The 25,440-nt window shown below is 39.6% G+C and overlaps 1 protein-coding gene across 1 annotated transcript in view; it reads left to right on the top strand.

Annotated features, from left to right (window-relative positions):
• The window catches only part of LOC6052394, a 208,501-nt gene extending 184,070 nt beyond the window's left edge, over positions 1–24,431 (top strand). Inside the window, exons 2-7 of the mRNA XM_038265704.1 lie at positions 2,869–4,153; positions 12,542–12,736; positions 12,814–12,979; positions 13,247–13,543; positions 19,274–20,762; positions 23,148–24,431. Coding sequence (XP_038121632.1) covers positions 2,869–4,153; positions 12,542–12,736; positions 12,814–12,979; positions 13,247–13,543; positions 19,274–20,762; positions 23,148–23,905 — 4,190 coding nt within the window. The 3' untranslated portion in view covers positions 23,906–24,431. The remainder of the gene's footprint in view (positions 1–2,868; positions 4,154–12,541; positions 12,737–12,813; positions 12,980–13,246; positions 13,544–19,273; positions 20,763–23,147) is intronic.
• The last annotated feature ends 1,009 nt before the right edge of the window (positions 24,432–25,440 follow it).

Below are 25,440 nucleotides of genomic sequence, written 5' to 3'. Positions count from 1 at the left end.
GCGTTGAGTTTGTTGCAGTTCAACGCATGTAACCTACTAATTGACAGGGTTCACAAAATTGACAGCACTTGTACTTACCCACTTTGCTGGTTTCACTGGAACGTCACACATCTTTAACACTTTTTTGTACTTACCCTAGAGAAATTTGTTCAATTGGTTCCCTAACGTCTATTGGGTACCTTGATGTTGACGTCCGTAATAGAGAAGACCAAAATTAATCATAGAATTACGGTTGAGGTTATGACTTGATTGTAAAAACGTTTAGTAATCACAACAAATTTGAAATTTATTATATTTATTAAAGACACAAAGTTGACAAGTGGCGTAAGAGCCTAATTTATCAATGTGACGGAAACGCCATTTTTTACCTTTTTAGCTTTTTGTTTTAAATATGTTGACAAAATTTCAGTAGTTTATTTTTCCTGAGTTATGAAAGGTGACGTAAATGCCAATATTTCTCAAAAGCCATGTGGAAAGTTATAAACAATTAACACATGCTGTTTACTATCGCATTTGTAGAAAATGACAAACGCTACTCGTTCGAACTTGTTTAATCCAGCGTAAACAATCCGCATTTGTCCAAGATCTCCCCGTTCGAAAGACCATTCATCGCCAATCTCCACGCATAAAGCACATCCTCCCCCTCATGATCCCATCTTGTGCCTGCCCGACACATGTTTGCACTCCATTGTAACTAAGCCGGCGCGGATTAAATCGCGCCTGTTCAGAACCCTCGGACTGTGATCCGCGATGCCAATCTCGACACTGACGGGCGGACTAACTAGCTGGCGCTGTATCGACGCTCAAGCATGCGTGCGACCTTAAGGCGCATGCTCCAAGAATGCGGTCACGACACGCGGTCAATCAACGGGCGTGAATCTTCCCCATCTGCTCGTCAGGATTTCACCCTGCCGAAACGTGACCACGCGTCTAATTGGATTTTCGCCAGGTTGGCTAGTTCCTGTCGGGGAACTACGGTCGTGCGTGAAGGAAAGTCGAGATACGCCGACGCCCCCCGGACGAACACAGTCGAAAAAAATTAATAAATGTTTACACCAAGTAGAAAGAAGTCAAGAAAGCGATGGGATGAGGTGTAAAAGATGACAACAATAAATGCGACGTGTCTACAAAATTAAATATCAATAAAGACAGAGCAATGGACCCTCATGAGAGCGCTTGGGCGTCTGGTGAAGAAGAAGGCGGTTCAGAAGAAGATTTAGAAGCTTAAAGGTTATCGGGAACACTGCATGCATTGAATTGGGTGACAGAATTTAATGCATCGGCAGTGACTGTGTTGCATGCGTTGAATTTGGTGTAATTCAGCGCATGAACAACTTACAAATTGACAGTTGACAGAATTGACAGAGTTTGTACTTACCGCGTAGTGAAGATGAGACTGGAACAACTTAACCTATTTGTACTTACCGCTAATCGAAGTTTTCTAGTGGAGTTGTTCGGGTACCTCGATGTTGACGTCCGTGATAGAGAAGCTTCTTTAAGTTTTATGATTACTGAACTTTTACCTAGTACTCTAAGGTTAAGACGATTTGGAAAAAAAATTGCTTGAAAATATGTTTAAAAACTCAGCAAACTGACGTAAGCGCCAAGTTCACAAAAGTGACGTAAACGCCCAATTACATTTTTGAAGCACTTTTCGTATTTGTTCAAAGCGAAGTTAAATGTCGAACAAGAAACCAATCCAATCAATATTAATGCCCCTGTTTGTCCATAAAACCAACGTAAAGCCCAATAAACGAGCCCTTTTCCCAGCCCAAATCCCACGCCTTCATCATCCGATTATGGATGCTACCTCCTACTCAAAAAACTCCCAAGTCAGCCTCACTAATTGAATTGACCAACCTTTTGCGCCCAGCCGATCTCGGAGGTGGCTTACCCAGTGTTGCTGCAGGTGGCATAAACCCCCTCCGCGGTACCGGTTCCGAAATGTCCCAGCGCGACTGCATAGTAAGTAGGTCGTTGTTCGATCTGTCATCGCCACTTACGCTGCATAGCTCGGTCACCTCGCGCTGGTAGTGCTGATTTATGATCGTTCCAGGGCTTTCTTGTTCGCGCCAGACGGCGCGCATAGATCATGTCCGAACTTCGTCGCGTCGCGTAGCATCATTCAATTTTAAATAAATGAACTTCCGTTTCGCGCGAGATCGCACGTCCAGCGTTGAATAATTGCAATGGATTGGGGGGACCCCTTAACGAAAGCAAAAATTATTGCGTTACACTTTTTAACGAGGTGTCAACACGCGTCGGGCGTTTCGTGAGGCCCGAAATTTCCAAAAATTCAGATATGCTGCTCGGGGACGCCCAACGATGTCTGGTCGTGCGGTTGGGCGATCTCGCCATAAATTATAAAATAAAAATGTATTCAGCCCACCGAAATTGGGGCTGGCCCTGGTCTGGCTGCAAGCCATCAAAGTCAGCCCACTGAGGAGATGAACCCTTCTGGGGTGCATCGAGCGGAGTAGGGTGGGTCTTAATTGATATAAATTGTAAAAATTATTCGATTTTTAGTTTAACTTCAGTTTGTTGGATTTTGAAACATAATTTAAAAGAAGATGAGATTTTTTTTTTCATTTTGAGCCCACCGTGCATTTGGCCTTTCCAGCCCTTTTCCGTTTATTAACACATTTTCGTGAAAGTTAATCAGAATCAGTCTGCGTCCCGAAAGAATTTATGGTGCGTCAGCCCGGTTCGACAAGAGAAATTGTAACGAACCATTTTCGGAACGTCCCAACGACGACGGGGGCGGGACCTCCACAACTCGGGAAGATTTATGCCCTCGATGTTTCCATCGCGTTTAACGCCTCAAGACTAATGTAGGACTGTTTTTCTTTTCTCTTCTTCAAATCACAGGTAGCAGCACCGATCTAGCACCGTCCCTGCTCGGATATTACGACTCGTTGGCGGCCACCAAAGTGAGTGATGAACCACAGGAAACGCGGCTTTCCAGCAGCACGTTCTACGTCAGCAACCACAGTCTGAACTCGGTGAACACCACAACTTCCCCAACCGGTGGCAAAGAACAGTCCCCGCCGACGGCGGTCAGTTCGCCGAAAGTACTCGAAGAGCAGTCGTTCCAAGCCAGCATCCAAAAGTTCCGCAGTGTGTGCCATAGCTCGGCAAGACCTACGCGACCCGCTCCGCAGCTGCCCAAGTTTGGCGAAAAGTTCCGCAATCTGTCGTCAAACGTGCAGCGGATACTGTCCAACACCGATTCCGCGGCAGACGTCCCGCTAACGCGACCTCCGGCCCCGTTCCACCGCAACGGACTCCAGTCCGCCTCGTTCAGCACTAGTCGATCGATCTCGTTGAACTCTTCAATCGCAACCGCGAGCGTGCGGCACACCCCGAAGAACCTCCCGCTGTCCAAAAACATCGCCAAGTTCACGCGGGCTTCCACGGGCAGTTCCGACACCAACGGGAACGTCACCGAGGTCACCAGCGTCGAAGACGATGCCGAGCCCAAGTTCAGCTCAATCCAGCAGCGCATCAAGTCACTAACCTCAGCTCTGTTCGACGACCTGGAACCACCGGACCCAGCCAAACCAGAACCCCAACAACCCCCAGAAGAAGAGCCCGTCCTTCGCAACCCGCAAAAGTCCATGGACGCCACGGAACCGCAGGATGCCTTCGTCGAGAACTGCGACGACGCCCAGCAGCGCAACACGATCGTAGAGACGCGCAACCCGCACGTCACCCTAGTCGTTCAAGAAACCCCACCACCACGCCTCGGCCGCTCCCCCAAACTTCCCCGCACGCCATCCTCAACGTCAACTTCGACCCGCAGTCTGGACACGACCAGCTCAACGTCCCTCTCCTCGAGCAAGACCTCGCTCACGCAAACCCCAGGAACGCCGATCCTCAGCACGAGACCACTGTCGGCGTCCAGCATCAGCTCGTACTCGTCCAGTAGCAGTTCCGGGTCGGATCATCTGCACCTGGCGGGCGGCATTACGCGCGGCATTCCAACGGTGTACACGGCCAGCGTGGAGAGCTTGGCCGATCCGAGCGAGTGCGAGCAGGGTGGAGGCAGTGGGGTGGGTGTTCCGAGTGGACTGACCATGTGCGAGCGGGCCGTGATGGAGATTGTGGACTCGGAGCGGAGTTACGTGGCGGATTTGGGGCAGATTATCAAGGGGTGAGTTGAAATGTTTGTTGTAAGTAAGAGAAGTGGGGCGGCCTTATAATGTGGCCGTAAACGGATCCACAGGTGTGTATCGTTCTTTTTGCGACAACACTCCGCCTCCCGGGTCTCCTAAGTGTGAAGGTATGGCACGGAGAGAGGGCACTGAATAGCTTTATTTACACTTTCTTTTTTGCGTCCTCCTCGGTATTCGAACCGGCGGCCTCTGGATTGTGAGTCCAGTGCGCGGTCCGATTGATCCACACAGGCAGACAACAAGATTGTCTCAGTTCATATGAAGTTAACCCATACACAAATTGAAAGACAATGTACCGTCAGTGGGGGTGACTATGGGTCAAAAAACGATACACCTCTCGTAATTTCTTAATAACAAAAACATTTTAAATAACATCGAAAATCTTTCAACATAGATTTGTTCTAAGATAATTTACTAACATTTTCCCAAAATATGGTGGATTTTGATGAACACTACCTTAAATGCCAGTAGCTTGAAAATTGACCCAATCTCACCCCTTAGATGGGGTGACATTGGGTCAAATGAAACTAAAATGATGCTCAAATACAACGATATGGTAAAAACCTAAAATCCGTAAAAAAATCACTTTTAGCTAATCTCACCTTCCAGACCCAATGTCACCCCCACTGACGGTATATGTGCAGAGTTCTTTCACGAGGTCTTTTTTAAGGGGGTAGTATTTTTTTAGAAATAGCATGAAAACTAATGTTAAAAGTACATTTTATAACCAAAACACACAAAAATATGTTGATTCGGCTGAAATCCAAAATTCATAAAAGAGCAATTCTCTACCAGAATCGGAAATGGATTTTATTTGTATTTTTTTATTTGGCTCAAACTTTGTGGGGGCCTTCCCTATGACCAAATATAAGCTATTTTGTGTCATTGGTTCACCCATACAAGTCTCCATACAATTTTGGCTGCTGTCCATACAAAAATGGTATGTAAATATTCAAACAGCTGTCACTTTTGAGTGAATTTTCTTGTTAATTTGGTGTCTTCGGCAAAGTTGTAGGTATTGTTGATGACTTTTGAGAAAAAAATAGGTACGCGGATAAAAAATTGCAGATTTTTTAATCAACTTTTTTTTCACTTAAACTCAATTTCCCAAAATACGTATTTTCTGATTTTCGAGATTTTTTAATATGTTTTAGGGGACAAAAATCCGCAACTTTTGAGCCATAGAGAAACATGGTCAAAAAATCGGCTGCCGAGTTATGATTTTTTGAAAATAATGTGATTTTTGGAAAAATCGAGGTTTCATGCATGCAAAATTGAATTTCAATCGAAAAGTACTTTACACATTTTTTGATAAAGGGCTCCGTTTTCAAGATATAGCCACCGAAAGTTTGTTTTTTGCGAAATATTTGCAGTTTTTCGATTTTTAAAAATAGTGACCATGAGTAACCATTTCTAAAAATATTCTTTTTGAAAAAAATCAGAAAATTTGCTATAAAATTGTCTAAGATACATTGAAGATTGGACCTCGGGTTGCTGAGATAGAGCCGCTTAAAGAAAAAGAAACACGAAAATTGAAGTTTTCTTAATCTTAATCTCACCAAAATAACCCACCATTTTCTAATGACGATATCTCAGCAACTAATGGTCCGATTTTCAATGTTGATACATGAAAAATTCGTAAAATTTTCCGATCTCTTCGAAAAAAGAATTCAAAAATATTTTTTCTGGTCATAGGGAGGGTCCCTACAAAGTTTGAGTCAAATCAAAAAATACAAAAAATTAAAATGGTCGAAATCGGCTTATTTCGTAGAGAGTTGCTCAAAAGTGACTTACAGTTGAGCATAACCCCAACCAATTACACTTTTCTGTGGTGATTTATAAACTCAATAGGCGCAGAAACATTTCTTAAAAAAGAATTCATCAAAAAAATGGTCTGAATATTAAAAACCAAAATTCCAAATTTCCAATAAAACCTTTAAAACTTTTTTCCCTTATTTTCAATCACTTTGCATGCTTCAGAAAAAATGTTCCTTGCATCATTTCCCCATAAGAAATGATACGATCTGAATCATAAATTGTCTGCCTGTGTGGATCAATCGGACCGCGCACTGGACTCACAATCCAGAGGTCGCCGGTTCGAATCCCGGGGCGGACGCAAAAAATTCTAAGTGTAAATATAGGTATTCGGTGCCCTCTCCCCGTGCCCATACCTTCACACTTAGGAGACCCGGGAGGCGGAGTCTTGTCGCAAAAAGAACGATACACGCCTGTGGATCCGTTGACGAAACCGCAAGGTTTAAGAGGGCCACATTATAAGGTGTTACGTCGATTCCGTTTATCATAAATTATGTCCATGTAGACTTATAACAATATTAAATTTAAATACAGTCGTCCCACATATTCGGAACACCCACAAATTTGGAACACTTTTGTGGTATTTTGTCAATAACATGCCAAATGCCCCATTCCAAGACTACTTTTTCCAGAGCAGCAAAACTCTGCCTCCAAATTGCCTGTTCCATGATTGTGGAATGTTATTGTGCCCCCACGATTGTGGAACACCTGAATTTAACTGACATTTTTACAAAAAAAAAAGTTATCAGACCATTCATAAAACGTAACTAAGCTTGAGTTTCGTTGGTTTCAGTGCGTGAAGTCATTATTTTGTAAAAATTGTGTACTCATGGAGAGAACCAAAGTTTGTTTACATCCGTAAGAAAAAAGTGTTCCGAATTTGTGGATTTCAAGGGTCAAAGTTTTTCTTCAAAAACTTGATATAAAAGTTAAAATTTGCAGTTGTTTGATACAGCATTCGAAAGATCGCAAGAAAAGCTTTCAAATTAAGGTAAAAGCGAATCATTAAGTTCAATTATCGATTTTCTATGATTTTCTGAACATTGGTCGATCTGTAAACTGTTCCGAATATGAGGGATGACTGTAGACGAAATTCCGCCCCATAGGAAAAAAGTTCAAAAATTTCAAATGAGGTTAACTTGTACTTCTCCCGACCAAAGATTTTCGTTCGCCCCGCAAATGAACGGGGATGTTCCACACTTTCATATATATATGACAGTTTTCTTGCTATTTCTGAAAAAATACTACCCCCTGCAAAAGACGCCATGCAACATATTGCATGCAATTTGTAGTTGAATAATTTTTGAATAAATCAAAGTGCACGTGTTTCTGGGGACCCCAAAATTCATGCTTCCCCTCGAGTTGAGCCTGCGCACACATTTTGTTGGTCGGTGTAATTGAATGATTTTTTTCACGCTTCGTTTCAGTGGAAAGGTCAAAGCGTAATTCATGTAATGCAAAAATTAGATTTTAATTTTGTAAAGTGTTTCAAGTTCACACACTGTGACTTCCAACGCAAACATTTGCTTAACAATCATGAAGGTGTCCGCATGTTTCATCCTACTTTTATTGAGAATAGTTGAGGTGAACTCAACAAGTCCTTTGGATAACGTCCTGAGAGCAATCGAGTTCCTGATAAGCGTGAAACCCGGAGTGTTTAGCTGTGTTTTTTACGATGCTACGCCACAGAACAAACGCTACAACATCTTGGACGTGATACTACGATCATCTCGTCTGAACTACATAAACAAGTATGTCATCACAAATGCTAACCGCCGTGCACAAATTAAGAACCTGCCATGGAATCCGTCGTTGCTACTCATCTACGCTGGGAACAATCACACTCATCTAGGAATTACCGAAGTGATTGAAGATATAATGTCGGTGACCTACTCATTCGATCCCTCAACAAAGGTTCTCGTGCTCTTGGACCAGCTCAAGTCACCAGTGTTGAAGGAAATGAAATCATTGATTGTTTATGTTCAATTTATCTACTCAACTTTTATTGACAGTTCCGCGAGAATCGTCTATCAATGCAATGCAGTGCACTGCTTCCGCCGACCCAAGGAACAACATCCAATGTATTTATTTACGTGGAAACGTCGATGGCTCAAAGGACGAGAAATCACCTACATTGAGACTTATCAATACAGGTTCGATTGGCATATGCAATGGCTTGAGGAAACTGCTCGATACCTCAATACGAAGGTTGTTGAATTTCCATATAATTGCAGTGCATCCAAACAGGCAAACCTGCTGTGCAAAATGAAACATGAACAAACTTCCGATGGAGCCGACATCCTTTTACATAACATGCTCTTCGATAGGGATATTCCGATGGGTTTCAAATACCTATTCACAAGCCTGATGATTTCTTCAAGATTCGTTGTTCCGAGGGACAGACCTCTCAACACCGCTGAGCTACTGTTCATGCCATTTAGCTGGCAAGTTTGGATCACAATTGTGATGATTTTTGCGGCGGCGGAAATGTTAAAGCTACTGTTCCCCAACACATTTGAAAACAATCCATTCCTGCTCGTGGTGTGTGGCTTCGAACGACTCGATCTGCACCAAGCAGGTCGGCGGGAGAAAATTCTTCTCCTGCCACTGATCATCTTGATGTTTTTCATGTCGAGTGCTTTCGAGACAAAGATCATCTCTCTGATGGTGAGTAAGCCGTCGATTCAGCGCATCAAGACAATGGATGATCTTCGCCAATCGGGGCTCAAAATCTTCGTAGATCTAGAAGAAAGTCCGCATCATGTCAACGATACCGTTGTCGGAAGCATGGTTGTACAAGGAAACTCGCTGGAGCCACACGAAGCAGTGTCTGATGCTGCGATACGCTTAAACACTGATTGGGTTGATGCAATGGTGGATATTGCGTATGATTACAAGCGTATGCAACCGTATTACGTGGCACTTGATCAAGAGTTCTATGATGGTCCAGAGCTATTTCAGACTTCACTGAGGAACCAATTGATTCCGCATTTACGCTTCATGCACATTACGCTGGTGGAATCCGGAATCTTGGATCTGTGGAAGCAACAGTGGAAAAATCGGTTACGATCTATGTATATTGGCCGTAGACCTAGACGAGATATCAACGACAAGGTAGAACTAAACTTTGATGACATGAAACCGGCTTGGCTGAGCTTGGGGATTGGATTGAGTGTTGGCTTCGTTGGATTTCTATTAGAGCTCGTTATGAATCAATGGTTTTCTTAACATGTTTGACAAATAAAGCTGCATCATTCATTTCTTTTGATAGGGTTGCCAGAACTTGCATCTTTTGTGCTCGTCGAAAAGGTGTTTTGATTACCCATCCAGCGATGGGTTGCATGATAGATCCGGACAACGCACAGTGGGAAAAAGGGTCAAAAAAATTACCGCAACATGGTTTGATGCTTCGTTTTTGCACCAGGAACAATAATCCGATGAAAAATCGCACTGCACGGACCGATGGCCAGAGAACGGACCATCGAAATATCCGGATTTTTGGAAAAGTATCAGATTTATTCAATTGTGAACTGAAACGCTTTCTTCTACCATGTCATGCAAAACAATCCTAGAATAAAATCACCAACGAATTGACGTTCAAACTTGACCGCACTTTCCTATCTTCCTTCTCACTCACCCTCAGCGATTAGCGATTGTCAAACAGACGATTTGACAGACGAGCAGTAGCAGTTGCTGAGAAACTTTCGGGAACAACAAATGAAAATGGGTAAAAACATATTGGAACCTTACCATTTTTGCGAATTCTGACTGTAACGGTGATTTTTTTGCATACCTTGCATTATTTAATGGGAAATGAGGCAACAAGTTGCGTTAAACTTCCAAATTAGGCTTGTACTAGACTTTTCGTAATAATAACATTATCATTCCAACTCCTGTTCGCTTTTTTCACATGTTGTTCCAGAATTCTTCACAGCACGGAAGCAGCTGATGTGACAAAACGTCAAACTCAAATTCTGACCATCGCCGAAAAAGAGAATATTGTGAAAAAAGACAATAAAAAAGAAAAAAAACTGAAAATTTGGTTTATTGGACCTTTTAAAAAACTCCAGATATGTTTGTATAATTATGGTCAAAACTGTATTATTTGATGAGCTCTAACATCTACTTTTATTCCAAGTTTGCTTAGACCAGCCCGGGAGCATGTGGGCATTGTGGGCCCAGTGGGCCTAAAATTTGAAAATGGCGAGTAGTTTTGATTTATATAATTTTGCCTTGTTTCGGTTTAACACGACAAAATTAGCAATCATTTTCTTGAACAACTTGTTTAGAGATACGCCACGTTCAAATATTAGGCTAGAACAGTTGGAGTGAGCGTGCCGCGGAAGCCGTCACGAAAAAAAAGTTTCCCATGCAAATTTCGAGTAGCGCATTTTATGGGCGGACTCTGACGAGGTCCACTTGCCATCTGTCGGTGGTTACGCGCAACTCACGAAAACTGTCATCTTAGGGTACAGCTTGTTTGGACGTTGTATTCAATGATGCAAAAACAATAATATAACATAAAAGCATGAGTTTGCCAAAATTGTGAAACAATTCACTAAAATATTTCGTAGGCTTCCGCATAGACAAAGCAGAAGTTTATGGTTCTGATTTCCTTAAATTCTATCAAATTTGTATACAAAATATCGACTGTATTGATGTAAACAGCTTATTCACTAAAATTTCAGTCCAATTTTTTTGCGATAAATAAGCAAAAACGAGTGTCCGGATTTCGAATCAGCTTTTATCGCTGTCCGGGATTCGAAGCCAGGTATCTGACACGCATGCAGTTTCCTGAAGTCCCCGTCAGAGGCGCTGTAACTATTGTTTACGTGTGGTTTTTGAAAATGTCGTCTGAAATAAATTTATAAATGCTGCTCCCAAATTATTTTTTTGTTAGTTTTTACTATCTTTTGCATATATTTGCGAGATAATTACAATTATTACGTACATTTTCCCACATTTTACAATTAGTAGATCAATGAAAAAAGTTTTCTTGACGATTTACGTAATACAATACAAAACAACACACAACTTAGCTTAAAAACTGAATTGCTTCAGTTTTCTTGAAATAAAATGAAATTAGTTTGATTTTTCCTGACCGTTGGTTTAAAATGAATTGCGCTTTTAGAATATTTACTAAATTTCTGTCGAAAATGCTTTAAACTAGCTGTCACTAAACACCACACTGCTGGTATGCCAACATTATGTGCTTGACGGAATTAAATGCTGTTCCCCTAGTTGTCCCTTGAGATTAAATGTAAAAAAGAAAACAAAACTAAAAAAAGTTTTATTTTTTTATTTTTGTAGTTTATGTCCGATGCGCATACGACATTTTCAAAAGCCACACGCCAAAAACTTGGTTCGATCTTGGTTCGATTTTGACTTCATTCGCTTTAGGGACCATCCATAAACCACGTGGACAGTTTTTTGTGAATCTGTTACCCCCCCCCCCCCTTGTGGACAATTGTCCATACAAAAAAAACTTTTGTATGGATCGTGGACAATCGCCATACCCCCTAAAGTGTCCACGTGGTTTATGGATGGTCCCTTATATGTGGATGACAGTCGTGACGTAGCCGTATTCGAAGCACAACAACTCATTTTAATTTTAAATTTATGATGAAAAATTGTTAGAAAAGACATATTTTGCATGCATTCACTTAAAATTTAATGTTTGTACTACATCCTGATGATACAGTCATCCCTCATATTCGGAACAGTTCACAGTAGAGAGCCTATATGGAGAGGCGAAATGTCACTCTCAGGGTTCCAATCAAACAGTCAAATTGGGGTTCCAATCGAACAACAAGACAAGGTCCCTAGTTTACAGATCTGCCAATGTTCAACAAATCATAGAAAATCGATAATTGAACATAATAACTTGCTGTTTCCTTCATGCGAATGCTTTTCTTGCGATCTTTCGATTGATGTATGGACCGGCTGTACATTTTTACGTTTTATATCAAGTTTTTAAAGAAAAACATTGTCCCTTGAAATCCACAAATTTGGAACACTTTTTTCTTACGATGTAAACAAACTTTTTTTTTCTCTCCAGGAGTACATATTTTTTACAAAAAAAAATGACTTCACACTCTGAAACCAATAAAACTCAAGCTTAGTGATAACTTTTTTCAATTGAATTCAGGTGTTCCACAATTGTGGGAGGCACAATAACATCCCACAATTATGAAACAGGCAATTTGGAGGCAGTGTTTTGTTGCTCTGGATAAAATAGTTCCAAATGAGGTTTTTTGTCCAAAAAGTACTATTTTTACCAGTTAAATAGCAAGAGAATGTCCAAATAAAGGTCCTAGAAATAGCAGGGACGACAGAAAAGTAGCATTTTGCATCCTATTGACAAATTACCACCAAAGTGTTCCGAATTTGTGGGTGTTCCGAATATGTAGGATGACTGTATTTCTACATTTCCAACATATTAGATCATTTTTTGCCAGCTAAAATAAAAATTATATGCTACTATGTGTTGGGATTTCGCAAAAAAAAAAAAAACAATAACTAATAACTAAATTTCTTGTTTCCTTGTCCAGCTACCTCCAGGACTGGAAGGAGCGCGCCTGCCTCCGGGTGGACGAACTCGAGGTCCTGTTCAGCAACATCCAGGAGGTGTGGGACTTCAACTCGCGCCTGCTGAGCCGCCTCAACGAGACCAAAGGTGACCCGGTGCTGATCTCCGGCTGCTTCATCGACCTGCACGAGGACTTTGACTGTTACACAACGTACTGGTAGGTTGTCGGGAACGACTGCTTCTATATACAAGACTTCTAAATCTACTCACTTGACCTCTTCCTTCTCGTTACAGCACTCGCTACCCGGAGGCCATCGCCCTGTTGACCAGCCTGCTGCAGGCGACCCACACGAACGCGCTGCTCATCCACACGCAGAAGATGCTGAACCACAACCTCCCGTTGGGATCGTACCTGCTGAAGCCGGTCCAGCGGATCCTCAAGTACCATCTGCTGCTCGATGTAAGTCGGGTTACGTCAGACCAAATCAATTTCAATCAGCGCGCCAGCGCTATTAATGTGCCGCGAAGGTCACCACCGAGGAATGCATTCACTTTATGGCGTTGCACTTTCACACTAAAGACAACGACCAGCCGCGGCAATAAATCATCCATTGAGTCAATTCTGCAGTCTCATCAGTAGCGATCAGGGCTTAATCATTACGTGTTACATCGCGAGAGAAGGAAGTGTTGCCAGTTTCATCAACTTCGTTTCGTTTTTCCATTTCAGAACCTCCGGAAGCACTGCGACGACAAGCAGGTGGCGCATGCCCACGAGCTCATGAAGAACGTGGCGCACAACATCGACCAGGTCAAGAAGAAGCTGGAGCAGCAGAGCCGCGTCAAGGAGCTGGCCGGGATCGTGGACGGGTGGCTGGGGCCGGATTTGTCCGTGCTCGGGGAGTTGCGACAGGAGGGACTGCTGAGCGAGCACGCCAAGCCGCGGGTCGTGCTGCTGTTCCAGACGATGCTCATCATCACCAAGCCCAAGGAGGACAAGCGGCTGCAGTTTCGCGCTTATATTCCGGTGAGTGTGGGTCGGGAGGAAACTCATTTTTGAGCAGATTGATTAAATTGTCTTAAATTATGTTTCAATTTTTTTCTTTCGTTGTCTCAATTTTTTTCTTTTATAGTCTAGAACATCTAATTTTTTTTAAATTTTTAAATTTGACTGTCCAAATAAGATGAAACATGTTTTTTAACAAATCTGAGAGAGATTTTCTGATCGATTTAATGCCATCGGCTAAGTTGTGGGATAAAAAGTTTTCTTTTAAAAATAAGAAGACAGAAAAAAATCGACGCATTATTAATCTTTAATTCACTAAAAGTAATATTTCCATTCTTTTAATTTTGTTCCATTTGTTTGAATTTTAGTAATTTATGTTTATTTCTCGAGTTTTTTTTTTAAAAAAAAGGTCAAATAAAACAAATTTACAGTTTTTGCTTTTTGGGTATTTTTGAAACCGCCTTGAGTCAGGGGTATTAAAAAACACCCAAAAAGCAAAAACTGAAAATTTGTTTTATTGAACCTTTTCAAAAAAAAACTCCACACTTGATTAGAATCAATATTTCCAAGCTGTGAACATGAAATTTCTTCATCGAGAAATCACTGAAAATTCATTCATAAAAAACGCATTGCTTCAAACAGAATTAGGGTATTTTAACCATTAGTGGACCCCCTAGTAGAGCCGAAACACATTTTTTACAAATTTTTAATATTTTAAGCACTTTTTCATAACCCTCTGTACAAAACAATGAAATCTGAAGTCTTTTGAACAATTTTGACTATTTGTTTCATCAGTTATTCGTTTTTGAGCAGAAAAATAGCCATTTGAAAAAAGTTTTTGCCTGTTATGGACCCCCTTTTCCTATAGTGGACCCGGGTCCATAATCCGATTGTGGACCCGGGTCCACTATAGGCAAACTGTTATTTTTATACCAAATTTAAACGATTTTGGATGTTTTGATGCATGGTGTAGGTCTAATGATAGATATAACGAATAAAAGATGGATTTTGCTCACTTTTCATCATACACAAATATGTTTTGTTAACAAATTTGGCTTTAAACAACGGAAAAATCTAACAGACATTTAAACACATTTATTTCCGTAAAAGATCAGAGAAAACTTTTCAAAAACTACTGTGAAAATAAAAATAAATTTAAAAATGTTTTTTGATTCAAATTTTTCCATATTTTTTACATAAATGGTGGACCGAAACTAAACAATACAGTTGCTTTACAGTTGCTGATAAAACCACGTACGCTTATTAAAAAAAAAAATGTTTTGTTATTGATTTATTATTATAAAATATCATTTCAAACTACAATTATGATGCTTCAGTTAAGTACAATTAACTATAGTTTCGATAAATTTTAAATTCTTACGGCTTCGGAATTGTTGGTACTTTTAAGCGGTATACGCACTTCGGAAGGAACCGGTCAAGAAAAAATTCAAATGGGCAGCAGCGGCAGCGAAAACAAGCCAGAGAGGGTGAAGAAAAGCCCCAAGAAATCATTGCCTCTCCTTTGTTCTGCTGTGCGTAAAGCTGTTTCTTGACCCCTTTCTTTGCGATCTGCATACTAGCCTTTAACATGAAAACAGCTATATTTATACTCATAATTGAAAAAATATGCGTTTAGGTTGATTACAACAAGCATTTATTGTATGTTTAAGACAAACTTTTGCTTAAATACAACGTTTTCTTCATTTTTGAAGGTTAAATTTACAGGGGTCCACTTTTGGAAAAGTTTGAATTTTCGTTGTCCTATATTGGACCCCCCTAATTTTGCTCGAAAATGAGCAGTTCTTCGCTTTATTTTAGTAAAGTTCCTTAAACTTACATTATTTCGACTTGCTGAAGTTAAATGATCAGTCAAAAATGATTGGATAGTTAATTCAATAATAAAATATAAATGCTGTTTTGTTGTGAAAATGCTAGTGGCCATGGCTGATTTCAGATGTCGAACTCAAAACACTTATTTTGGTGAAAAGGACGATTCAATGTCAGTCAACATTGTTTTAAATGATGCTGAATATGCCAAATAAAAGATTTGTAGACAACAACACGCTTGAAATTGGGATTTTAATGAATTTTTCATCAAAAACGCTTCAGAGGGTCCACTATAGGAAAGGGGTCCACTAATGGTTAACGTACCCTACCAATTTAAGTTTTATATGTTATTATCAAGGTTTTTAATCGATACTATCGATCGATTCGATAGAATTCTCGTCGATAATATTATCGTCTAACGATAATGGTTGTCGTTATGGTCGGGACGATAACGATAATCTATTCCGATAATTCTATCGGCGATTATTTTATCGACGATTACGGACGATTACTTATATTATATATATTTCTAAAATTATCTAAAACTAACCAAATTATGTTGAATTTTAAAGCATCCTCTAAGTTAATATTTGTTTGATAATATGGTAAGTTTCAAGGTATAAATACTTTAAAAAAATCACAAAATATCGTATTTTTTTAAAGAACTCATTTTTTTATAATTCGCAATATGGGAATCAAACGATTCGAAATTTTGCATGCATTTTCACTGTTTTAGAGTATTTTAAATGAAATATTAAAATTTTCACAAAACACGCAATTTTCTCGAAAATACTAAATTTTTTATTATTCGCAATATGGGTATAAAACAATTTGAAACACAATTTCACTGTATTAGAGTATTTTAAATGAAATAATAAAATTTTCACAAAACACGCAATTTTCTCGAAAATACTAAATTTTTTATAATTCGTAATATGGATGTCAAACGATTTGAAATTCGTCATGTATTTTAACTGTTTTAGTTTTTTTAAATGTAATACTAAAATTCTCACAAAACACCGTATTTTTTTCGAAAATACTCAAACTTTTGTAATTCTCAATAAGGGTGTCAAACAATTTGGAACTTGGCATGTATTTTAGCTGAATTACTCAAATTTTCACTAGATACCGTATTTTCTCGAAAATACTCATTTTTTCTAATTCGCAATATGGGTATTAAACGAAGCGAAATTTTATCTTTTTTTTTTATTCCAAAACTCTAAAACAGTTAAAATATCTGCAAAATTTCAAATCTTTTGATACCCATATTGCGAATTATAAAAATTTGAGTATTTTCGAAAAAAATCGGTATTTTGTGAATATTTGAGTATTTTATTCAAAAATCTTTAAAACAGTTGAATTACATTTAAAATTTCGAATCGTTTGATACTCATATTGCGAATTATATATTTTGTGTATTTTGTGAAAATTTTAGTTTCCATTCAAAAAACCCTGCAACAGTTAAAATACATGCAATCAAAAAACTTTAAATCAGTGAAAATGCATGCGAAACTTCGAATTGTTTGATACCCATATTGTAATTTAAAAAAATTGAATTTTTTTTTAAATTCAGTATTTTGTGATTTGTTTTTAGTATTTATCTGGGTGATGAATAGAGAGAATGCGTAACGTGATTTTAGAATGATCTCACTTTGTTTACATCTACAAATTAGGAGGCTGTTCAAGCACAAGCATGACTTTTTTCTTGCTGGTAAATTAGCTGTTTAATAATCAGTAGTATGTGTTTTATTTCGTCTAGTTTTTGACATTTTTTACTAGAAAATTTTCGCGTTTCGATCGGTTAGAAGAGATTTTTTTACGGGTGACGAAGAACTGTGGCGAGAGTGTCCTTCTGCGATGTCGCATATAAATTCCCTGACTGATTTTGGAATCCTGCAGCTCTTCCTGGTCCAGCGAAAAAAACATCGCTACTTCTAGCGAAACTGATCCAACAAGCAGAGAGAATTTTAACTAAACCAGGTTTTCAAACGGAATCAAACAATAAATACAGCTTCTGGGTGGATACAACGGCATCGACTCCATAAACAACTTCCATTCAAAATTACAAAAAATGACGATCTCGCCTTCAACTTTCTTAAAATTTCTTACTTCAAATCCAGGTCCTAAAAGCCACAATTTTTTCATCGATAACAATACTCTCTTCTTTTGGCGAATAGTAAATTGGTTCCACTTTGACAGTTCAAAATTGAGGCCGTTTTGCGAACCACTATTCCGCACCCAGGTATTTATGTTTTGAAACATAATTTGGTTATTTTAAGTCAATGTTACACAGCAAAAAATCCGATGGTAAAATCGCATGCAAAAGCATGCACATCACCTTCGTCAAAATAAATACTTAATATTACACACTGCATTTACAATTTTTGTCAAATCAAAAAAAAGTTGCAACCGACGGGATTCAAACCTAGCACTAATAGTAAGGACTGGCGCCTTAGCCCACTCGGCCATTAGACCGATGAAAAGATGTAAGGATTAACGCATATATGAGCTTGACAATTCGGTCAAGTAGGTTTCCCATACTGATGGGCTACATATTTCAGGGTGTAAAATCACATAAAATTGCATAAAATAATGCAATATTTATTTTACACCCAGACCTTTTACACGCAGCTGGATTACTACTTTTTTAGCTGTGTAGTCAATGATAAAATTATCGCCGATAACTATCGTTATCGTTATCGAACCTCGATAACTTTATCGTGAACAACCTTGGTTATTATCAATTAGTTCAAGAAGCTGTTGTAATAATGGTTCTATCGTTATCGTTGGGTCAATAACAATAATTTATCGATACTTCGATAATTCTATCGGTGATAATCTAAAAAAAATCATTTTTAAAATCTTTTTAAATGACTCAATTCAACCATATCATGTAAAATTTTCAATTTAAAATGAAGTAAGTTTCAAAGTATAAAAACTCAAAGTTGTTCATAAAATACCATATTTTTTCCAAATTTCATGATTAGAGTATAAAAATTTAAATTAAGAGCTGTGGTTTTAACATTTTAATGAAAAAAGTGTTTTAAAATGCATTATACACCTTTCCATCATTAGTTTCCAAAATAACCAAGTATTGACAATAAAATATTTTTTTGCGGTGCTGTACATTGGAATTTTATAAAAATTCAAAACATTTTTAAACAAGCCCAAACATGCTAAATATTATTATCCATGCAGAAAAATGCATTTTAGATTGTTTTCAGTTGACTTTGATTTTCATAAATTTTCATAAACTTTGAAAAATATTTGCAACGGCCTTACTACCTTTTAAAACAAATATATTCTTAGTGAAAGCATTGAAAATTTAACATGATATGGTTGAACGAGATCGATTTTAGAAAGATTTGAAAAACGGGTTACCGTCCATTTTTGGCATATTCTAGCGTGACATACTCTATGGATGACGCCTTGTCCAAATAACGATGACGATGATGGACGATAATTTTATCGATTAACAACCTTGCAATTTACTAAACATTGCGAGAACAGCAATAGTTTTTACATGAAATGTTATAAAAAATATTGTTTATAAGCGAGCAAAATAATAAAAACACATAAAAAGTGCTGAAAAGTTAAGTTTTTCCGTACTTGTATCGGAACACAATACTTTTCGACACAGTTTTGGTTTTTGAGCGGAAAAAAAGTTTCTCAAAAAAAATATCTTATTCGATTGTCGCAGAATACCATTTACGTTATCGCCAGACAATACAATTGTTGGTGATAATGTTATCGTTTAATAACGATATCTGGGATATATTATGAGGACCAAAAAGACCAGAGACCTCGAAAAAGGCCAGAGCAAGAACGTGAATGAAAATTCTTGCTTTCTTGATGTAACAAAATCGCACCGTATATTCAAAGTGATCAGATTAATCAACGATTTCTTTTTCCCCCTTCTTACAGTGCAAGAACCTCATGCTGGTGGAGCATCTGCCGGGCGAGCCGACCAGCTTCAACGTGATCCCGTACAACGACCCCAAGGGCCAGATCAAGCTGACGGCTCGGAACCGCGACCAAAAGCGTCTCTGGTCCCAGCAGATCAAACAAGCGATGCTCGAGCACTTTGACATCCCGAAGCGGGCCAAAGACCTGGTGCTGCAGCTGGGCGACGAAGACGACAAGAACCCATCGACGGGAGCAGCGAGCTGGAAGTGGCCGGGGCATCACGCGTCGTCCTCGACGCCGGACTATCTGGAGCGAAGGCAGCAGTTTCGGCGGAGCGAGATGCGGATGAGGTCGAAGAAGCAGCGCAAGAACACGATCGCGAGCAGTATCTCGCTGGACGGGATTTCGCAGAAGGACTTGAAGCAACCGACGTTTCAGTCGTACTCGAAGGACTTGGAGAAGAAGGAGGGAGATGGCGGTAGCTGCAAGTGCGACGTGGTCAAGAAGGAGCTGGAGCAGAAGCAGACGGCGCTTAGTAGGAGCAGGTCGGAGACGAGAGATTCTGGGAGAAGCGACGAGGAGATATTTGCCAAAGCGATGCATGAGCGGAGCAGGTTTGCGACGCAGGGTCGGAGGAAAACGAAGGAGAGTTTTGTGGATGTCAAGTCGTACAATACGACGACCATTCCGAAGCGCATTGCGACGATCCGGAAGAGCAGGTCGAAGACGTTGACGGGTAATTCGACGTTCTACACCGATTTGGAGGGTGGAGCGGAGGACGACACGACGACGGTGTTGAAGATCGTCGAGTCCACGGACAACTTGAGCATCGTAGAGGGGGGTGTTAGTGGGGAAAAAGAGGAGGTTTGTAGGGAACTAGGAGAAGAAACTCCGAGACGGGACTCGGATATAATTTCTCAACTAGTCTTGGAGAAGAACGAGTTCCGAAAGAAATCCTCAAAGAAAAAGTCATTCGACTCGCGATCGCTTTCCTGCGCGAGCCAGGACGAAGATGGTGACCATCGAGAAGACGAAGTCCCGGAACTCCCCGCCACCGAACCTCCCGCCGATGACGAAGAAGAAGCCGAGTTCCGCAAAGTGGACGAGCTGAACAAAAAGTCCGAAGACCTGCTCAGCCGGCTAAGCGAAATCCAGAGCGATCTCCCGTCGCCGGAACCAATCTACGAGTCGCTCCTCCGAAACGTCCACGTACCGTACAAGTACGCCCCACCCCTGACCCGCTCCGTGTCGCAGCAGTACGGCAAACCAGGCAACAGCCCGAAGAAGAATCGGCCCGAGTCGGATTACGTGACGCTGGCCTACTCCGAGAATGGGCTGGTCAACATCGAGGCCGATTGTGTTGTTGTTCCCAAGTCGGCGGTCGCCCAGTTGCGGAACAGCGATACGAACATCAACTACCATCATCACCACCAGCCCTGGAATCGACCGGGGGAGGATGCCGGCACGGTGCAGGACACCCAGTCGGAGATTGTCCACCTGGATGAAGGTGAGTGATATAGGAAAATGACAAGAATAATGTATTTTTTAAATTTGGGATTTTGTTTTCATGGATCCAATCCATCTTCAATATTGGAGAATTTCCCTTTCCCTCTTAATAAAGTGATGCATCAACAATAACCATCTTGCAAATCTCCTGTTTTATCCCGTAGGGGAAGGTGGGGCAAGACGACCATATGGGGCAAGAGGAACAATCGCTCGTACGGCCGTATTTTTTACACTTTTGATTATTTCCAGTATGAGGAATTGTTGCTAACAATACAATAAGCTGATTCTACTACCACATAACCTCCAAAACGACTTAAACGCCACGGGGCATAAGATTAAATGAAGTTTCTTTTTCAAAACCTTTGTTTTGCCTTCCTCACCTTACTGAGGAAAGGCTATAAAATCACTTCGACCTTGTAGACCCTTCACGTATACCTATCGACTCAGAATCATGTTCTGAGCAAATGTCTGTGTGGATGTGTGTAGGTGGGTGGACAAAAAAATTGTCACTCGATTATCTCCGGACTGGATGAACGGATTTTGACCGTAGTAGTCTCATTCGATCCGTCTTGGGGTCCCATAGGTCTCTATTTAAAATCAGCAAGTTTAGTTAAGTACTTCAAAAGTTATGCTAAAAAAACGATTTTGGCGTATGTCCGGAAGATTGTAAAAAGGGTGGTTTTTGCAAGTAACCCTATCATGTTATACATTTTCAGAAAGGTATTAAAAAGACCTTTCCAATGAGCCCAAAACATTGAAGATCTGACAACCCTATCAAAAGTTATTAGCACTTAAGTGTTATTTATACACTTTTTGGAGGCCGGATCTCAGATATTTCAATGATAATGATGTCCGGGTCCATCATGCAACCCATCGTTAGTTAGATAATCGAAAGACCTTTCAAATGAGCCTAAAACATCAAGGATCTGACAACCCTATCAAAAGTTATTGGCACTTAAGTGTTAGTTATACACTTTTTGGAGGCCGGATCTCAGATATTTCAGTAAAAATTATGTCCGGGTCCATCATGCGACCCATCGTTAGTTAGACAATCGAAAGACCTTTCAAATGAGCTTAAAACATCAAGGATCTGACAACCCTATCAAAAGTTATTTGCACTTAAGTGTTATTTATAAACTTTTTGGAGGCCGGATCTCAGATATTGTGATAAAAATATTGTCCGAATCTTCCATGCGAACTATCGTTGGAATGGTTTTTTTGCCGATGAGCCAGAAAAATTGAAGGTCTGCGAACCCTATCAAAAGAACTTAGTAATAAAGTTGATTTGTAAAACATGCATGTTAAGGGAATGTTGCTATTTTTACTGAATGTATTGACTTTATGAATGTGAAGAAGGCACCAACCACCTAAAGGTGGATTAAGTAACGTTTCTTATAATATTTGGAAAGTACAAAATAAGGCTTAGGGTTCGTTTTAAGACTCATTTTATCAAAATGCTATTTTTCCTAGATCAGTAGTGTCCCTACCAATGACATGCACCTCTTACAAAGTATGATTTAATTTTTGGTTATTTTTGTTGAGAGCTTTTAAAAAATCTTGTTCAGGTGGGGCAAGTGTACCATATGGATTTTTAGTATCGGAAATATCACGAATTGCTGCAAAAACATATTTTATTGGGAAATAAATTAACATTTTTTCCATGCATTGTTCCTCTTGCCCCAACGAGTTGCTCGTCTTGCCCCACTAGTTGAGTAGAACGTACGGAAAATCAAAATTTTTTAAATCAATTTTTTACATTAAAAAACAGGATTTGTTTAAAACTTGTTCTATCAAAGCCTTAGTCAAGACCTGGAATAAGATGATTATAAAAATTCCGACAGATTTTTTAACGTTTTTATGGGTTATAACGAGCATTTTCTTAGTTGTTACACTTGCCCCACTTTCCCCTACAATGTTGAGTTTTTAGTTTTTAGTTCTTAGTTTTTAGTTCTTAGTTCTTAGTTCTTAGTTTTTAGTTTTTAGTTTTTAGTTTTTAGTTTTTAGTTTTTAGTTTTAAGTTTTTAGTTTTTAGTTTTTAGTTTTTAGTTTTTAGTTTTTAGTTTTTAGTTTTTAGTTTTTAGTTTTTAGTTTTTAGTTTTTAGTTTTTAGTTTTTAGTTTTTAGTTTTTAGTTTTTAGTTTAGTTTTTAGTTTTTAGTTTTTAGTTTTTAGTTTTTAGCTGAGTTTGATATTAATTTAATTTGCTTAATTTAAAGTTTAAAAGTTTAAAAGTTTAAAAGTTTAAAAGTTTAAAAGTTTAAAAGTTTAAAAGTTTAAAAGTTTAAAAGTTTAAAAGTTTAAAAGTTTAAAAGTTGTTTAATACATGGATAAAAAAGACATATTTTCAAATTAACATTTTTAAATTTTATTGATAAACCCTCTTTCCAGGTCTCAAACCCGCCCACCTCGAGCGCCAGGGCAGTCTCAGCATCAAGTCACCAAAGAACCTGCTCCAAAGATTCATCAGTCTGCACTCATCACCCGCGCCGTCCGGCAGCTGCGACAGCGCCCTGCACCAGCGCAAGATCTCCTGCCCGGAGGAATCGACGACCATCCACATCACCAGCAGCCCCACGATCTACAAACAGGGCAGCCTCGATTTGGGCTCGCGAATCGCCAACCTGGACTACGCCGACCCGCGGACGCTGTTCCCCCAGCCGGCCAACATCTTCATCAACCGGGGCTCGCTCAAGTCGGCCGACCCGGAGCAACGAGACTCGATCTTCTCCCTGACCTCGTCGAGCGATTCCGTCTGCCAGGGGGGCGGCGTTGATCTGGAAGACGATCCGAACGGATTCTACGAAAAGTCCGTCGAGGAGTGTCTCGAGTGCGAGGACTTCCGCGACTCGGCCGTGTACAGCGGGGACGACAACCGGCCGGACGCCGACGACCAAGTCGTGTACGCGTCGATCGAGGAGGTCACACAGCAGCAACAGCAGCAGAAGCATCTTCTTCAACCTCCTACATCCGTAGCGCGGTCGTCATCGTCAGCTTCCAGTAGCTCAAACGGTGCGGGACCACCGCCTATTCCGGTCAAGCCGGCCCACTTGGAGGGACGAAGAGTGGCCGTGAAGATTGAAGGACCGAAGCAGAGTGAACCACCCTCAAAAGGGTGGGTTTTGCAGCAGGTCAAGAGATTTCAGTGAAACAGCCAAGATAGACTGAAAACAGTGCCTTGGAGTTTTTTTTTTTACTTTTAAACCAAATCAAAGCGAATTGTAGGAGGAAGAAATTGTGGCGTTTTACATGTTTTAATGCTAAAACTAAGCGAAATTTAGTGGCAATTTATTGTACAGAGAGAGTTTTTCAAAGTTTTCAGATCTATCATATTTATTGTTCAAAAAGTAGCACTATTTATATTTAAAAAAAAAAACAATTTTTATGTTGTAACCGTTTCCTTAGCAAAAGTCGTTTTACTAACCCAAAAGTAATTTTAGTAGCTTACTAAGCGATAGTTGTTACAATTGTGAGTAATATCAATCTACTTTGTATTCCTGCTAGAAAAGTGAGCGTAAAAGCAGCCATATTTGCAAGCAATAGATTTCATAAGAGTATTGTGGTGAAAAAACCCCGGCGGAAGAATTTTATTTCGTTCATGCATGAGCAGTTTTAATCAAACCCCTCCTTCTTTAATAAATAACAAAATATATTGTGAATGTTTATGCTGGTAAATACATCACTGTTTTATTTTATTCAATGAGAAATTCCTTTTAATTTGTTTATTATTCAGTCAAAACTTCTTGATTTGTTCAGATTTACAGCTTCATACCGAGACGAACTTATTCTATCATCACCATCTGTCGGACACTAGCTCAACTAACCTGTTGAAGAGAATCTCTCTCTCAGTTTTTTCTCTTGGGCTCTCTTCGGCTCAATGACTCTCATTTTTTTTTCTCTCGAAGAGAAACGGTTTTCCACTGCACCTGGTGGCGACTAGTGTCGGTATAAAAAGCATGGTACGCTTGAAATTTGGAATCGATGTTTTGAAAGTATGCGCGCTAGAGCGGTTCATTTTTTTCCAAGATGAACTTTTAAAACTTGCAGGTCCATTCCATTTCTATTTCAAAAATATATAAATTCATACACCACGTGGAAACTTTTTTTTTGGAAATTGGAAAAATAAAATTGTGTCATGTTCAAATTTTGTGAAGAATTTTTATTAGCTTATTGAAAAATAGTATATAAAAACCAAAAAGCGTTTTCTGTTATTTTTACATAAGATTTTCACGGTTATTTTAACAATTTTCACTTTCCGCGAAATTTCCGTGAAATTTGGTGTTTTGGAATTAGGGCCTCGTGAAATTTGCAATTTTTGAGCGTGAAAAATTACTAAGCCTTAATAACAAAGTAACTCTCTAAAAATTCACATTTTTTTTATTATTTTTTTTGTATTTGGATGCTAAAATTTCAATGCATTCCCTTTGTCAAAAAAGCAATTTTGCATCTTATGCTTTTTTTTCATACAAGGCCCCAATTAATTTTGCATGCTGGTCATACAAAATGGATTTCATATTTTCTGGGCTTTTAAAAAAAAAATGTACCGTCACCAGGGGTGACATTGGGTCTGGGGGGTGCGATTGGGTCATACAAATTTGGTATATTTGTATGACCTCCTCCCCCCCCCCCCCCCTCAGACCCGATGTCACCCCTGATGACGGTACGATAAAATTTGTGAACTTTT

This window comes from Culex quinquefasciatus, chromosome 3 (assembly GCF_015732765.1).
Source record: "Culex quinquefasciatus strain JHB chromosome 3, VPISU_Cqui_1.0_pri_paternal, whole genome shotgun sequence".
NCBI classification, from domain to species: domain Eukaryota; kingdom Metazoa; phylum Arthropoda; class Insecta; order Diptera; family Culicidae; genus Culex; species Culex quinquefasciatus.
Note: the sequence above shows the minus strand (reverse complement) of the source record. Positions and strands in the feature narration are given on the sequence as shown.